Raw genomic sequence first — 18,335 nt, 5'->3', positions numbered from 1 at the left:
TGTGAACGGTAAGCATAAACTATCAACAGATCTCACTTTCTCAGAGAGAAGGTTGAGACCTAACTGGCCCCTAATCATGACATTCCCACCCCCAACTTGCTTTAAGCCCGTTTCATCCAACAGGTCAGCGCTTTTCAAAATGGCGTCCAAGGGTCACCTGTGTTGAGGAACTCATTAAAAATGTACAGTCCACGACTCACCCCCAAGCTTCACCTCCAGGATTGAGCTGCAGAAATGTGCACTTTTAACAAGCCTCCCGGGTTTCTTAGCACACTGACTTTGAGAAGCTCTATTACAGAAGAAAGAGGTCAGAACTGATCCAACAGTACCTCCCTCCATGGTTCAGTGGTGAAACCACCAACTCTGGGCCAGGGCTGAACTCATGTAGGTGCAGCCAGGGCCCTGGCCCCCAGACTGGATGCCTGTGATGAATGCCACACTGAGCTCAAAGAGGAACCCAAATTGTCCTGTCCCCTCATGTGTTCATACTGCAAAACGGCTGCAAAGGTGTCCAGAGCGTGGGGCACCACGCGTGCTTTTGAGAATGTTGAGTCACCATTAAGTAATTCATGCTAATTTAACTTTTTAATTAAAAAGACCTTCACCAAACGATAATAGCTTACAAATGCATGTACCTTTTGATCTTGCAATTCCACTTTTGGGAGTTTATCCTACAGATATTCGTTATGCTTGTACATATGAACACGATTATTCACTGCAGAACTGATTCTAATAGTAAAAGACTGGAAACAATCCAAATGCCATCACTGTGGAACTGATGAAATAAATTATAGCACATTCATATAATGAAAAAGGATGAGGAAACGGCATACGTATTGATACGGAAATGTCTCCAAGATAGATTGTTAAGGGGAAAGGCAAGGTACAGAACACATGTATGATATGCTACCTTCTGTGGATGAAGAGGGAGTAATAAAAATCCACATTCCTATTTGCTTGTACATTCGTAACGAAATGTGGGGAGTGTTGTCTAAGAAGAGTGGTTATCTCTGGGGTAGCGGGTAGGAACTGAGCAGATGACAAACAAGGATGGGAGGGAGACTTTTCACTATATATACGATTCTACTTTGGGGTTTGGAACCATGTAAGCATATTATTTATTCAAGGAATAAATAATGAAATAAAAATTTAAATAACCATTTACTGTGGCACTCAGAACAAGCAATCTGGTCTGGACACCTGCAAGTCTTGGGGTCCACATGGAGCTCTTCAGACTGGAGGCGTGTTTCAGGGGCCACCGCCATTGCAGTGGGTCCCCTGGTTAGCCGTGGTGCTCCAGACCAGAATGCACATTTCCATCATCCAAAATGACAGGGGGAGGACAGGTCTTTGAGTTTCTTACCGAGGAGAACCAGCTTCACAGAGGTTCTGGGATTTGGGTCCACTGTACCCTGGACAGCTACACGAGGGGAGGGTCCCAGGCTGCCTAGTACTGACGACTCAGTACTCTAGTACCGAGGCATCATCAGCTGTTCCCGGCTCACGAGGGAGGAGTGGTGATAGCGATCCCGGGTGGCGAAGTCTGCGTTCTCCTGGGTGAGCTGAGTCATCTCCATGTCAACCCCAGCCAGGGACGGCACCAAAATTATCTGCTCTTGGTGGGATCGCAGGTTCCTTTGGTGAGAGAAACACGGAGGACGGTCAGAAGGAAAGAAGGAAAGACCAAACGCTAACCAGTGGCGGTAAGTCTCCTCTGGAATGGAGAAATGATTTGCAAAATGTGCTCGTGTTCATTAATAAACATGTATTAAACAACGTAACTGTTGAAAGCTATGTGTACAATCCTTCATGAACCCAAAGTATGAGAAATAAGCATCAAAGAGTGATATTTAGCTTCTTTTAGTAGAAATGTATAAAACTATAAAAATAACCTTCCAAATGCTGTTGTGTTGGGGCTCTGTAGCTTTCCTTGGCTTTCTTGTCAAATGAAATAATGGAATGGAGAGGCTGGAAAGCTGAGGTGAGGAGAAAGAGAAACCTTCTCTTTGGTTCACTGGAAAGAAAGTTGAGTGAGGAATGATTTCCAGAGCCGAGGTTTACAGAGCAAGCAGCTACACGGTAAAGTGCAAAGGCTTTTGGCACCAAGCTGGCCTAAGGCAAAGAGCGAGTCCCAATACGGATTCCATTGTCACTGAAGGGTCCACATAAGAGTTGGAGTTGGAATAAACTGGTAAAGAAAAATGTTAGCGATGCGTGAAGGAACTGCTGACAGCAGAAAGGAGTAAGGAAAGACCTGGCAGCCAGGGTATCTATAGAAGACAGAGACAGTCACAGCTCTGCCACGAAGCAGGCTGGTGGCCTCAGGCAAACCTCTTCACCTCCTTGTGCCTCTATTTCATCACCTTCTCAGGCCCCTTCTAGTTCCTTCCGCCTATGCTAGGTCCTGAAATCACACCTTAGGCATAGATTTTCTCTTAAAACTTTACCCTAAGAGAATCACTTGCTTTATAAGTAGCAGCGCTCAACTGTTTAAATAAGGAATATATTTGATAGTTATAAAAAACTGGTAGAAACCTTGTTATAAATCTGTGGAACTTAAGCAGAAAGCTTCGCTGACTAGAAAAACGTGCTGTTATAGGAGTTTGGATCACACGACTAAGGTTTTGCAGCTGCTTGATGAGAACACGTCTAAATTAGGTGGGTTGAGGTTTTCTGAGAAATGAATTAACTTCTATAAAGGTTGAATCTTCAAGAAGTAAGGTTAGGAAGTGACAGAAATGCCATACCAGTCAACATGTGTTTTTGCCAGTGAACTTTCTTGTAAATGCTTTTTTTTTTTTTTTTTTTAAGGTAAAACCATCGTATTTTTCTGAGCTCAGGGAAATAATACACTTCACTTTCTAGTCTAGAATGGCCTAAGAGGTCTCACCTGGGCAGTTGCTAGGACTTCAGGAAAGGAAGCTTTCTTAAGGTCAGGCTTAATTTCACATAATTCTGGGAACTGTAGGTGTAACAGAGGAAGTAACAGCCAAATTCCTTCACCCGAAACACCCTACAATATTATTCTTCTTTGGTTTTGAAGAGCATCTGGGGCAACAGGTGTGAAAAAAACTCAAAATTACAAAAGAGAAAACACAGCTACCAATTTCTACTTTTAAATGGATCACCATTTCTTAGTCCTTTCACCCTCCTGAACAACCATCACAAAATATCGCTCAGTCACCATGATGAGGCCAGCAAATTTGACACTGAGACTTAGCTGAGGCCTCCACCAACCACTCCACAAGCTCACAGAGCTATGAATAGTGTGGACTAGGTTCTCTTCCAACCAAAGTACTGCCCTTTTCTAAGAATAATCTCCTCCTAATACATTCTTCTTTCCACATTGCACAACAGTGATCTCAGAGGTGAAATTCCAGAAATTCAGAGTCCAGAAAAGAGTAGTGACTTCCCATGGTCATCTGTAGGCTTTCAAAGCCTACAATACCTAAAAATATTCATGTAAAATCAGATAAGGCCAAATACTCTCAACCACACACCAGCTGTAGCTCCAGAATCTGCAGGCAGCTTTCACACAGAATCTATTTCCACTTAAACTCTACTTGCCCTCAGGCCTAGGAGGCTGGGGAAAATGGATCAGTGCAGTGATCTCAGATCAGTGCTGTGATCTGAGTCACCCAACCTGGTGCCTCAGCCTGGAAGAGAGGCAGAGAGGCCAGCCCTCTCCTTGTTGGTTTCCTGCTCCTTTCATCATCATTTGATGCTGGATCTAGCATCCAGCCTTCATTTCTTGGGCCAACTTGAACAGATTGGCAGTGCTTATAAAGAGTTGTCTTAAGAAGCATTCTTGGGAGGGAGGAATGGGGAGTTATTGTTTAATGGGTATAGAGTTTCCATTTTGCAAGATGAAGAGCTCTGGAGGTGCTTGGAGGTGACGGCTGCATAACAGGATGAATGTACTTAACACCACTAAACTGTATACTTTAAAAAATTCTATGGTATGTGTATTTTACCACAATAAAAAAAATGGGGAAAAAAATTCTGACCTCACATCTGGGATCAATGGGAAAGGGTCCCATAATCCATCAGCAACGTCTGGGCGTGGGAGGTGGAAATATTGGCAAGGGCAACCCAGCCTTCTAGAGTTTCGAAAACAAACCAACAAAATGAAACCAAATAAACACTTAGTTGGGTTCTGCCTGGATTTTCCCAGCCTGTAGCTTTGGCCCCTCACTGATATTGCAAGGGGAGGGAGGTAATTTCCAGAGTCTTGAGGCCTTCAAAGGTGAGGAGGCATTGGCACTGGAAGGGTAGAGGAGGAAGAGAGAGATTAGGGCACTCATGAAAGCTGACCTTCCCTGTGAGGCCTTCTCCTGTTTCTCAGGAAAGTCTGTTCTTCCCTTTCCCTGAATATTAGAACATGGAGGTCCCACAGAAATCCGGCAGGATCGCGACTCTGTTTCTGTACTTGGCCTCTGCACTTTCACCAATACAGTCATGTCAACTACCTCTGACCTGGGATGGAAGAATGGGAGTTCTCTGGGCCTTGGTCTTGTGTGTGAGTACTAATGCTAGTGTGTCTTAGACTGTGAACTCACTGAGAGTAACTCTCTTGACTTATATCACTCTGCAACCAGATTCTAAAGAAAGCCTCTGTTCATGATTCCTGAGGATAAGAAGACAAGAGGACATGGGCCAAAGGAAGCTTCTGAGAAGCTAAAGCAGGGAGGCTGGGTGGTGGAGGGCCCTGAGGAGCAGGCTGAGTTTCCTTGAGGTTCTCAATCGTCAGGTATTCACACCACAATTCACCCAAGCCCAGCTAGAAAAGAAACACCCTTAGCATGTCCCAGGCCCCTCATCCTGGCCCCAGATTGGCACAGACCTGTAGGAGGGGATCAGAAGAGACCTCATCCATCTGAAAAGGCTGAAGTTGGAAGCTAAACCTGCAGGGAAGACATAGACATAAACGTTTATGAAGGCTCTATGTATGCATCTAGAATCCTAGGTTTAATGAGATAAATATACATCCCCTGACACACACACAATAGCACAAAAAAATTTTTTTTTCCTTTTTCAGTCTAACCAAACAACATTCATTGTAATACTCTGACAGCAACCTGCTAAGGACTTCATACTTATATGTAGTTTCCAAAAGTTGATTTCTAAACTCCAAAATCCCAAGAAAGAAACTGAATGCATTTATAGAGAAAGAAGCACAGGACTTGCTAACTTCAGTCTTCGGAATTTTTAATTTTTTAAAATTTTGATAATTTTTTTCCCTTAGATTCAAACTGATTATGTGTTTAAGTAGACTATAACTATAAAGTCCCCTACTAGACCAATACACTCTTTGAGGACAGGAAGCACATCTTTTTCATCTGGTAACACACACAGCACAACAGCCACAGGATCTGGCCCTTAGGAAGTTTTCTTCAGGTGCTGGGTGAATCAAATAGCACCTGTGGAATACCATGTGGAAATGTTAGTGCTGAAGTTTGAAATGAGATTGTTGTTGATAGTGACCAAATATCCTGACATCAGACACACTGTCTAGAATATGGTTTATCAACTTTTTTAAAAAAGCTTTTTTTTTAAAATCCATTTCTCCTTTGGTGTGAGTTTTTTAAAAATCTCACAAAATGAATTATATATAACTTTAGGAAAGCAAATGAAATGTAATTTTATAAAATGCTTTTCCAAATTATATATATTCACTCCACCAGATTCATATTTTATATATATATGTGTGAGTGTGTGTGTGTGTGTGTGTGTGTGTGTGTGTGTGTGTGTGTGTATGGCTGGTTGAAAATTGGTTAATTAGATCATGTTCAATACATGATCAGGAAGTGAGCGTTATTTTAAGAGGCTTATGTTAGAATCTTGACTAATGTCAACAGTATGCAGCTGATAACATGTATTTAGAAAATAAACATAAATATTCTATTAACTGGTCCTACCTATTTATGCTCATTTAGATTCTAAATTATCTAAATTTTAGATGAAGATTGGCCCGAAATTTGATTTCATACTTTCCTGTAAATAAATTTCTGGGAAATATTTAAATTTCTTAGGATCAAACTAACTTCTAAGAAATTCAGAAGCAATCACTGATGTAATCACTATGTTAATTAAAATATATTTTCTCCATTAAATTAGCTGATATAAGGACCCTTAGTATGACTTTTTCTAAAGCATTATTTTTAATGTACGTGTGATTCAAGTGTTTGAAGTGCATTTCTTTCAAAAATGTATATCAGACTATTCTAATTTGGAAGCATTTTTTTTCAGTTTGCCTGGATTGTTATGGTCCATCTGATTTAGTTAGGACTTAAAACTACATAATTACTTTATTTAAAAAATTGAGACATTGTAGAATTTTGATGAAAAGGGCTCTTGAATGTATTTTGAAAACAGCTTTATTATTGAGGAATAACTGACATACAGTAAACAGAGTATTGATAATATTTTCTTCCTTTCCTTATTCTTGATGCTCTGGCACTTGGGGTCTTGATCCTAGAGGTGCTAATTCCTAGAGATAGGAAACAACTCCCCTACGAGCACACCTTTGATATACAAACCGACCAATCCAGAGCCCACGCCCCCAACCATCTCCTTTATCAAGCTCTCACACATCAAGCCAATATTCCCCTGCCTTAAATCACCCCAGGGCCAAAAACCAGACAACTAGAGACCACCCCTATAACCTAGAGTTCCCTGAAATTATTCAAACTACCTAATCCTAAACTTATTCAGCTACCTACCTGCCTTGTCCATTCTTTCCCACTAAAAGCCTAATAAAGGCTATGGGCCATGCTCTCCCCACTTCCTCTTTTGCCTCCTGACCAACCCTGGTCCTCTCCGCTGTGGCCCTGCATGACCCTCCTGTTCCTAGGGATCTGTGAGTATAAACTTCTTTCTTCATGATAATAATTTCTGTGTCTGTGTGTCTTATCATACCTGATTAAAACAAATCCCAGGTACATTTTTAGAACAAACTACATGCATTTAAAGTGTACAATTTGGTAAGTGTTGACACATGCATATACTGTGAAATCATCACTAAAAGCAAGATAATGAACATATCCATCCCCTCCAAAAGCTCCCTCAAGCCACTTCATAAGACCTCCCTCCCTCGTATCCACACTCCCACCCTCATCCAAAGGCAACCGCTGATAGTGCTGTCATTAGAGATTAGTTTGCATTTTTAATAATTACATATGTATTTATGTAAAATATTACATTATGTACTCATTTTTTCTGGTTTCTTTCACTCAGCACAGTTATTTTGAGATTCATGCTATTGCATATATCGATAGTTCATTCTTTTTATTATGAAATAGTATTCCGTTATATGGCTATACTATGCTTATAGAGTAACCTGTTGATGGACATGTGAACTGTTTTCAGTTTTTGACTGTTACAAACTAAGCTGCTATAAATATTCATATACACGTTTTTGTATGCCCGTATGCTTTTAATTCTCTTTGGTAAATACCTAGGGGTACAGTGGCTAATTCATATAGCAGATATAAATTTTTTTAATACACTGCCAAATGGTTTCACGAAGTGATCGTATTATTTTTACATTTTCATCGGCTATATATGATAGCTCTAGCTGCTTCACATCCTTGCCAACATTTGGCATGATCAGTATTTTTAATTTTAATCACCCTGATAGGTGTATAATAATATTATATTGTGGTTTTAATTTGCATTTCTTAATGACTAATCACACTGAATACCTTTTCACGTACTTATTTGTCAACCATATGTGTTCTTTGCTGAAACCTATTTAAAACTTATGCCCATTTAAAATTTTTTGTGGTTTTCTTATTACTGAGTTTTAAGGGTTTTTATATATTCTAGGTACAAGTCCTTTTCAAACATGTGATTTGCTAATATTTTTCATAGTCTATGGCTTGCCTTTGCATTCCTTTACCGGTGTGTTTGGAGGAACAGTCCTTAATTTTGATGAAGTCCAATTTATCAATTTTTTTTTCCTGCTTTTGGTGTTGTATCCAAGAAATCTTTGTCTCACTCATAGTCACAAATTTTTTCCCTATATTTTCTAGGATCCATTTCGAGCTATTTTTACATTGTATGATGTATGAAGTTTGTTTTTTGCTTGTGGATTTCCAATTGTTCCAGCAGCATTTGCTGAAAAGACTATTTTTTCCTCCACTGAATTGCCTTTGCAATTTCTGGACTCTCTACTCTGTCCATTGATTTTTTTTATCTATCTTGATTCCATTACCATGCTGTCTTGATTACTTTAGCTTTACAGTTAGTTTTGAAATCAGGTAGTGTTAAGTCTTGCAACTTTGTTTTTCTTTTACAAAGTTGCTTGGGCTATTCTAGGTCCTTTGAATTTCCATATAAATACTTTAGGATCTGCTTTCCAATTCCTACAAAAAAGGCAGCTGAGATTTTGATTGGGATTATAATCTAATCTATAGAAAATTCTGAGGTGAAAGGTCATCTTAAGAATATTGAATTGAATCTTCGATTCATGAATATAGTATAAATCTTTATTTATTTCTTTAATTTCTTCTTTAATTTCCTCTCAAAATGTTTTGTAGTTTTCCTCTTCTAGTCTGTAAATATGGTGAATTACATTGATTGATTAAGAATGTTAAATCAGGGCCTAGAGACTGTCATACAGAATGAAGTAAGTCAGAAAGAGAAAAACAAATATTGTATATTAATGCATATATGTGGAATCTAGAAAAATGGTACAGATGAACCTATCTGCAAAGCAGAAATAGAGACACAGATGTAGAGAACAAATGTATGGACACCAAGTGGGGGAAGGAGAGGTGGGATGAATTGGGAGATTGGGATTGACATATATACACTACTATGTACAAAACAGATAACTACTGAGAACTGATAGATAACTAAAATAGATAACTAATGAGAACCTACTGTATAGCGCAGGGAACTCTACTCAGTGCTTTGTGGTGACCTAAATGGGAAGGAAATCCAAAAAGAGGGGATATATGTATACATATAACTGATTCACTTTGCTGTACAGACACAAACTAATACAACACTGTAAAGCAACTATACGCCAATAAAAATTTAAAAAAAGAGAGAGGGAGAATGTTAAACTAACCTTGAATTCCTAGGACAACCCATTTGGTTACGATGTATTATTATGCTTTTTATATTATTTTGTATTCAATTTGTTAAAGTCTTGTTAAGAAGTTTTATATCTATGTTCATGAGGGATATTGGTGTGCAGTCTTCTGAAGCATTTGTATCAAACTGATATCCTTTCTTCCTTAAGTGTTAGATAGGTTTCGTTAGTGACGCCATCTGGGCCCAAGGTTTTCTTTATGGGAAGGTTTTTTAATGACAAGTTTAATTTCTTTCATAGATGACCTAAGCAGCCCTATATGTCTTCTAGAGTGAGCTTTGATATTTGATAGTTTGTATCTTTTGAGGAATTTGTCCAATTCATCTGTCAAATTTATTGCATAAAGCTGTTTAAAACACTTCCTTATTTTCCTTTTTAATGTCTGTAGACTCTCCAGTCATGTCATTTCTCTCACTCCTGGTGTTGAGCATTTGTGTTTCCTCTCCTTTTATTCTGATCAGTCTGGGTAGAGGTTTGTTAATTTTATTGATCTCACATAACCAGCTTTTTGTTTCACTGGCATTCTCTATTTTTCCCTGTTTTATATTTTATTGATTTCTACTTTGATCTTCATGGTTTCCCTGTTTCACCTTACTTGGGTTTAATTTGCTCTTTTCCTCTAGCTTCTTAAGTGGGAAACCAGCGTTATTATTTTGAGACATTTTTTTCTTTTCTAATATAAGCATTTGACACAGTAAATTTCCCTCTAAGTAGTGAATTAGCTGCGTCCCACAATTTTGATGTTATATTTTCATTTTCATTCAGTTCAAATACTTTTAAGTTTTACTTATTTCTCCTTTGAACCATGAGTTATTTAGTTTCTTTAGTTTACTTAGTGCTCCTTAGTGTTCTTAGTCATTTAGTGTTATTCAGTGTTCTTTAGTTTCTAAATATTTGGGAATCTTCCAGATATCTTTCTGGTATTTATTTCTAATTTACTTCCCCTTTTGTTCTTGAATTGACTTGAATACCCTTAAACTTTCTGAGACTTTAAAAAATGTCCTAGAATATGGTTTATGCTCGCAAATGTTTCATGTACACTTAAAAATATATATTCTGCTGTTGTTAGGTAGAATATTCTATAAATATCAATTTGGCCAGGTTTATTGATAACATTATTCAAGTCTTCTAAAGCCCTACTGATTTTTTGCCTACTTGTTTTATCAGTTATTGAGAGAGAGGTGTTGAAATCTATGACTGTAACTGAGAATTTTTCTACTTATTATTGCAGATCTATCAGGCTTTGTTTTTTTATATTTCAAAGCTCTGTTTTTAAGTGCATAAATGTTAAGATTTATTATGTCTTCTTGATTAATTTTCCCTTTGTCTTTATGAAATGACTCTCTTTATCCCTGGTAATATTCTTTTCTCTGAAATCTACTCTGTCTGATGTTAATATAGGCACTCCAGCTTTGTCTGATTTATCTTACCATGATATATCTTTTTTCCATCCTTTTACTTTTTTTTTTTTTTTTCTTTTTTTTGCGGTATGCGGGCCTCTCACTGTTGTGGCCTCTCCCGTTGTGGAGCACAGGCTCTGGACGCGCAGGCTCAGCGGCCATGGCTTACGGGCCCAGCCGCTCCGCGGCATGTGGGATCTTCCCGGACTGGGGCACGAACCCATGTCCCCTGCATTGGCAGGCGGACTCTCAACCACTGTGCCACCAGGGAAGCCCCCATCCTTTTACTTTTAACTTATTTGTGTCTTTATATTGAAAGTCGGTTTCTTGTAGATAGCATATAGTTGGATCATGCTTTTATATTCAATCTGACAATCTCAGTGCTTAGACCTTTTAATTGGGAGTGTTTATTTCATTTTATTTTTTTAATTATCTTTTTAAAATTTTTAAAATTTATTTATTTTTATTTTTGGCTGTGTTGGGTCTTCGTTGCTGCGCGTGGGCTTTCTCTAGTTAGTTGCCTTGAGTTAGGGCTACTCTTCATTGCGGTGCTCGGGCTTCTCGTCGTGGTGGCTTCTCTTGTCACGGAGCACGGGTTCTAGGTGCGCGGGCTTCAGTAGTTGTGGCGTGCAGGCTTCAGTAGTTGTGGCTCATGGGCTCTAGAGCGCAGGCTCAGTAGTTGTGGCACACGGGCTTAGTTGTCCCACGGCACGTGGGATCTTCCCAGACCAGGGCTCAAACCCGTGTCCCCTGCATTGGCTGGTGGATTCTTAACCACTGCGCCACCAAGGAAGTCCCTGATTGGGAGTGTTTAGACTATTTAAAATTAGTGTGGTTATTGATATGGCTAGATTTATATAAACCACCTTGCTATTTGTTTTTGGTCTATTATCTTTTTCTCTTTTTTCTAATTAACGTTGATCTGAGTATTTTTAATTCAATTTTATCCCCTTTATTGACTTATTACTTGTAATTCTTTGCTGTGTTAGAGGCATACCTCATTTTACTGCACTTTGTTTACTGTGCCTCTCAGTATAGCATCTTTTACAAGTTGAAGGTTTGTGGCAACCCTGGATCAAGCAAGTCTATCAGGGCCCTTTCCCCAACAGCATTTGCTCACTTTCTGTGTCTGTGTCACATTTTGGTAATTCTTACAATATTTCAAACTTTTTCATTATTATTATATTTCTCATGGTGATCTGCGATCAGTCATCTTTAATGTTACTATTATGACTCGATGAAGGCTCAGATGACAGTTAGCCTTTTTTAGCGATAAAGTATTCTAAAATTAAGATATGTACATTGTTTTTTAAGACATAATGCTATTGCACACTTAACAGACTACCGTACAGTGTAAACATAACTTTTATATGTACTAGGAAACAAAAATATTTGTCTGACTCGCATTATTGCAATATTCCAGTGATCTGGAACTGAACTCACACTATTTCCAAGGTATACTGGTAGTTTAGTAGTTGCTTTAGGGTTTGTAGTACACATTTTTAACTCACCACAGTCTACCTTTAAGTGATATTTTAGTACTTTACATATACTATAAGAAACTTCCAACAGTATATCCCCATTTCTTCCCTCCTGGCCCTTGTGCTATTGTTGTCATCCACTTTACTTCTACATGTCTTACAAACCTCACGATTTATTATTATTTTTCATTTGTTATCATTTATGCGCATGCCATATTTTTTCTCCTAGACTGTCAGCTCCTTGAAAGCGGGATTTGTATCTGAGTCAGTGTTGGCATTTAGTAGGTGTTCGAAACGGGTTTTTTTCAATAAATGCTAAAAGAGAAGAAAGGAGGTGGTGGCAAAATGACTCTGTTGCTTACCAAGGTGAAGCCCGGAACTGGTCCAACCAATGTAGAGATACACAATGGCAGCAACACCCATGTTAACCAGGGTGTAGACCCACTGGATCACAAACATGATGAGAAGGGACCCAACAGCCTGTGGAAACAGAAGGAAGTGCAAGTCAGCTAATGGTTTAAACACACAGTAAGCAAGCCACAAGGCTAGGGCCTTAAGAAACAAGGCCTCTCATCAACCTCTGAACACTCTGTAAGTCTGAATAATTGAAGTTCACTCATAATTAAAAAAAACCCTCTAAAGTAGATATTTGAGAAGACATCCTCCTGAAAGTACCCTCTAATCAAAACAATCAATAAATAGACATTCTATCCTAGGTCCTTGTTCTACTCCTTTCTAGGAGAAACAAGTTAGAGTAAAATTATGCTAATATGGCATATCTAGAAATTAGGTGATCCAGAGTTTATCAGGGATGATTAATTATTTAAAAAGCAAACCACTGATTAAAATAAGTGGTTCATTAAATGTAATCTTGCCATATGTAGCCTCATCTAAATTCTAATATAACAGGCAGTTAAATCACATTGCTCCTAATGAGACTCTCCTCTTTCCTCCCCCAACTCCCACCCCAAGATCACACATGTATCCACCTGAATTAAGTCTCAAGGACAGTTGAGATCAAAATGAACTTACTCACCCCCAACAGGGAGACCCAGGGGTTGCATATGCGAGTGTAGAAAGAAGTTGGTCTCCTCTGGATATCTTGTTCCTGGAGCCTGGACTTTAGGAAGAAATCTAAAAAATAAATGAGCCAAAATCCTTGGTTACTAATTTGTTACCAAACCCTCTAGTATTTTTATTAGCAAATACTTATGAGCTCCTCTTCTCCAATTTTGTAACTCAGCCTAAAAGACAACTTCCACTCATCTCAACCATTAATGCCCTTTGCCACAACTGAGGCTTGTCTTTACCAGAAAGCTTACACCTCCTAAATCGTGATTTCAATCAATTTACTCTCAGCCCATCACCTCCATTTTTTCTCATTCGCTCTGCTGTCTCCCACCCCAACTATTCATAGACCACAGAGGGACCTTCAGTCAACTTGCCCTAGTATGTTTTTGCTTCCTATCACCTACCTCCTCTTTTCACTACCCTCTTACCTAGCTTAGATTCCATGATCCAAGACTCCCAGCAAGTACTCCCTTGGATATGTCATCTGCTTCCATGCTTCAGCACCACTCAGAAGTCTTATACCTAGTCAACTCTTTCTCCTTCTCTCTGATGTAACAAATTTCCAACCTCTCCTCTCAAAAGACAGCTTTCATATCCTCTCATCACCAAATCTGCCAACCCACTTTCATCTGTACCCTCTCTTCTGCCTTTCTGTTTTCAGAGTAGATGAACAGTTCTGGCTCCTACCTAAGGCCCATCCCTGTATTTGTGCCCTGCTCAAGGATTTTGCTTTTGCTTCGTCCATTTTTCCATAGTCTACTAGATCATCCCCATCAAACACAAATACACTGTAATTTCTCCCAACTAAAGAAATACCTTCTGGTCACCCTTTAGCCACTGTCCTATTTTTTGGTCTTCCTTATAGCAAAACTTCTCAAAAGAATTGCCTATATGGTTTCTACCTTCCATTGTTTCCTCAACCTACTTTTAGGGTTGTATACACCATTCCACTAAAATGACTCTTCCTAAGGTTGGCAATGACTTGAATCTTTTCAAATTCAAGGGTCAGCTCCTCATCTTACTTGACCTTTCAGATAGCACCTGACACATGTGATCACTTTTTCTTATTGAAACACATTCTTCTCTTGGTTTCTAGGATGGCTCAGTTTCCTAGTTTTCCTCCTGTCTCACTGCCCACTTCTTCTCAGTCTCCTTTGCTGCATCACCTCCTCCTTCCAACCCCCAAATATTGGAGAATCCTAGCATTCATTCAGTCCTCAGCACTCTTCTTTATTGCAGTTAGGTGTGGTCATGTGACTAAGTTCTCACCAATGGAATGTGAACACAAGTGGTGAGTGTCACTTCTGCACCAGAGTCTTTGCGAGAGTAGGTGTGCCTCTTCTCTGTGCCCGAAATCAGAACATGGTAACTCAGTCTTGATTTTGCTCATTATGAGGACTTAGGGGATGGTGAAGTCATAAAAATGGAAGGAGCCTGGGTCCCTGAAGCAATGAATGCAGGAGAGCCTCCCACTGATTTGGAACACCCTTCCTGGACTGTTAGTGCAAGTGAGAAATAAATTTCCATTGTGTTTGAGCCACTGTGTTTTCGTTTATTTGTGATAGCAGTTTAGCCTCCCTTAATTAATATACCTCAAAACAGGCTTTAGGTCCTTCTCTTACTTCTATACAATCTATTCCTTACGAAGCCAGTGATCATCTTAAGGCTGGATCTGATCATATCACACCCCTAGCTACAACCTTCCGTGACCTGTCATAATCACCATGGAGTGCATGGCCCTACACAGGACTGACCTCTGCTTTCCTTGCTATACTCATCTCCTACCTCTCTCCCCCCGCCCACTCCTCTCCACTCACTGCTGGACTTCTGCTCTTCTTGGAATTTGCCAATCCAGTTTCCATCTGTACCTTTATACATATGCTGTTCCCTCTGCCTGTAACTCTTCTCCCACATCTCTGCATGGTTCACTGCTTTATACAATTCAGTTCTCCATTAAAATATCCTCTTCTCAAAGAGATCTTTTCTGAAAAATCTATCTGAAACAGAACCACCCGCCCCACTCTAGTCTCTATCCTGTTACCCCACTTTATTACTCATCATACTATTTATCACTTACTGACATCACAGTATGTGTGTTTGCTTGTTTATTATGTGTCTTCCCTGCTAGAATGCAAGTTCAATGACAGCAGAGACCTTCTATGTCTGTTCAGCATGTTCCACACCCCCAGCACCTAGAACAGCTCTTGGAATGTAGTAAATGTCCCATACGTAGGCTAAAAGACTGACCAATCATCCTAGGTCCCAGAGAAGTCTTCATCCTCTCACCATGTCTGCCTTTACCATACACTTCCAACTATTATACTTATCTTTTATACCTCCATATCTTGAGGGCAAGGGCCGTCTTTTGTATCTCTAAATACCAAATCTAGGCGTGTAGGGGTCTGTGTATAGGAAGTGCTCAAGAAGTGTCTCCTTATTAATTGTGGATTGAAATAAACTCTGCCAGAAGACATAAATAGATATTTCTCCAAAGAAGACATACAGATGGCCAACAAGCACAGGAAAAGATGCTCATCATTGCTAATTATTAGGAAAATGCAAATCAAAACTACCATGAGGTGTCACCTCATATGTCAGAATGGCCATCATTAAAAAGTCTACAAATAACAAATGCTGGAGAGGGTGTAGAGAAAAGGGAACCCTCCTATACTGTTGGTGGGAATGTACATTGGTGCAGCCATTATGGAAAACAGTATTGAGGTTCCTCAAAAAACTAAAAATAGAGTTGCATATGATCCAGCAATCCCAATCCTGGGCATGTATCTGGACAAAACTATGATTCAAAAAGATACATGTACCCCTACGTTCATTGTGGCACTATTCACAATAGCCAAGACATGGGAACAACCTAAATGTCCAACAACAGATGAATGGATGAAGAAGATGTGGCACACATATACAATGGAATACTACTCAGCCATGAAAAAGAATGAAATAATGCCACGTGCAGCAACATGGATGGGCCTAGAGATTATCATACTAAGTGACGTCAGACAGAGACAGACAAATACCAAATGATATCACTTATATGTGGAATCTAAAATATGACACAAATGAACTTATCTACAAAACAGAAATAGACTCACAGACATAGACAACAGACATGGTTGTCAAGGGGGAGGGGGGGAGGGAGGGATGGATTGGGAGTTTGGGATTAGCAGGTGCAAACTATTATATATAGAATGGATAAACAGCAAGGTCCTACTGTATAGCACAGGGAACTATATTCAATATCCTGTGATAAACCGTAATAGAAAAGAATAGGAAAAAGAATGGATATATACATATAACTGAATCACTTTGCTGTACAGTAGAAATTAATACATTATAAAGTAACTATACTTCAATAAAATAGATTTTAAAGAACTCTGCCAAGGTGCGTGACTGATTTGAATTGATGGCTCTATTACTGCTTTTTCTTCTTTAAAGAAAAGACACTGTTAAGACTGTCTTTGATTACCTTGTATACTTTCAACATGTGCAATGCATGATTCATTTTTTCAATCACAGGCTTAGTGAAATACAGCTGCTCCATTGATTATTAAGAAGAAACACTATTGGTGAAGAACTTAGATTTCTGGCTCTCTGAGGTTTGCCAAATGTTAAGCTCACTGCTTCACACTTGATCTTGACCTTGCACCAACTCAATTACGCTGTACCTGAGGGAGTTGTGTGTATGTGTATGTGTTTTCTGAGGAACTCCAGGGAGACTCATAGGAAGGGGTGTGTCTTCCAGGCAAGCACAGTGCAGTTTTACACATCAGCAATGCAAGGGAGAATTCAGTCAATGATGCTCAATGACTCTGAATAGGTATGACAGACAATGCAGGCAGACAATTATTCAGAATTCTGAACAGCTATGGTTTCAAAACCCTTCCAAAATGACAGAAGGAATTTTTTTTCTCTTTTCAAGGATTATGCTGGAAGAAATAAGTCTTACAGACTAGTGGTGGGAGGAGACCGCTTCTCGTGTTAGAAGTGCTAGAATAACAACTGGGAAGGCAACTGTATCAAGCTTTAGTCACAAAACCAACAAACAGGTAAGCAACCATGCATTAGGCATGTTAAAAATATCAAATATAGGGCTTCCCTGGTGGCGCAGTGGTTGAGAGTCTGCCTGCAGATCTGTGCGTGGGTTGGGAAGCAGAGTCGAAGCTGCAGCTCTCCAGGCTCCCCGGCTTTGACTTCTGTCAGTCTCTCTTAGGCTCCCCAAGCAGGGGGATGTGGGGAGCTGTAGTCCTTCTACAGCTGTCTGATTTCTAGGATCTTCCCATTAAATTTCTGGCTGTTCCACTGCTCACCCTAGCTGGGTCCGCTTCCTCAGGCTAGCAAAGCTGAGGATTTCCCCATTCCATTCTCTACTTTGCTCACCACATTGAACTTATAAAGGCACAACCCACAAGTTTGCTCCCTCTGGCAGAAAAACTGCTGATTTCTGAAGAAATCATGGCCAAAAACCTCCCAAATTTGATGAAAAACTTTAATCAATGGATCCAAAAGGAATGAATCCATTGACATTGCTTCCAGCAATGTGTACATATACCCGATTACCACTGACCTACTGTTTTTTATCTAAATTTTTGACGGCTTAACAGATATGAAATATCTCAATGGTGGTTTAAATTGGACTCAGTTAATCAGTACAATGGCCTAGTTCATAACAGACACTGGCCCCAAGCAGCATACACTTTGTGTAGTGGTTAAGAACACACGCTCGAAAGTGAGATGGACCTGGGTTCAAATTCTAGCTGTCTCCTGTCCTGAGCAACTGTTTAACTTCCCTAAGCCTCACCTTTGTCACCTGGAAAAACGTAATAACAATGCCTAGATCTGAGCTGAGCTGAGCTAATCCACGTGTTAAGTGATTATCTCTGTGCCAGGCACCTGGGACAGACTCAATAAAAGCTGCCTATTTTTGGCTACAAACAGCATTCAACACTTAACCATAAAAGTTAGTCTGTTGAATGCACAGTGAATGAGTCTGGTTTTTCAAATGTAAGCTGCGTGTTCATCTCTTCTGACCTCTCTTTAGTAGAATCTGGATGTTGACCTTCCTGTCTTTAAAAATAATATGCTTTGGGGCTTCCCTGGTGGCGCAGTGGTTGAGAGTCCACCTGCCGATGCAGGGGAAACGGGGTCGTGCCCCGGTCCGGGAAGATCCCACATGCCGCGGAGCGGCTGGGCCCGTGAGCCATGGCCGCTGAGCCTGCGCGTCCAGAGCCTGTGCTCCGCAACGGGAGAGGCCACAACAGTGAGAGGCCT

General features: G+C 39.8%; 1 protein-coding gene across 1 annotated transcript in view; it reads right to left on the bottom strand.

The window, feature by feature from the left end:
• Positions 1 to 1,370: 1,370 nt before the first annotated feature.
• SLC12A8 (solute carrier family 12 member 8) overlaps positions 1,371 to 18,335 on the bottom strand; it is a 142,517-nt gene continuing 125,552 nt past the window's right edge. The window contains exons 10-13 of the mRNA XM_007447604.1: positions 13,018 to 13,115; positions 12,344 to 12,461; positions 4,844 to 4,904; positions 1,371 to 1,635 (exon numbers count right to left, since the gene is read on the bottom strand). Coding sequence (XP_007447666.1) covers positions 1,470 to 1,635; positions 4,844 to 4,904; positions 12,344 to 12,461; positions 13,018 to 13,115 — 443 coding nt within the window. The 3' untranslated portion in view covers positions 1,371 to 1,469. The remainder of the gene's footprint in view (positions 1,636 to 4,843; positions 4,905 to 12,343; positions 12,462 to 13,017; positions 13,116 to 18,335) is intronic.

The sequence above is a fragment of the Lipotes vexillifer genome, unplaced genomic scaffold, assembly GCF_000442215.2.
Source record: "Lipotes vexillifer unplaced genomic scaffold, Lipotes_vexillifer_v1.1 scaffold823, whole genome shotgun sequence".
Classification (NCBI taxonomy): Eukaryota; Metazoa; Chordata; class Mammalia; order Artiodactyla; family Lipotidae; genus Lipotes; species Lipotes vexillifer.
Note: the sequence above shows the minus strand (reverse complement) of the source record. Positions and strands in the feature narration are given on the sequence as shown.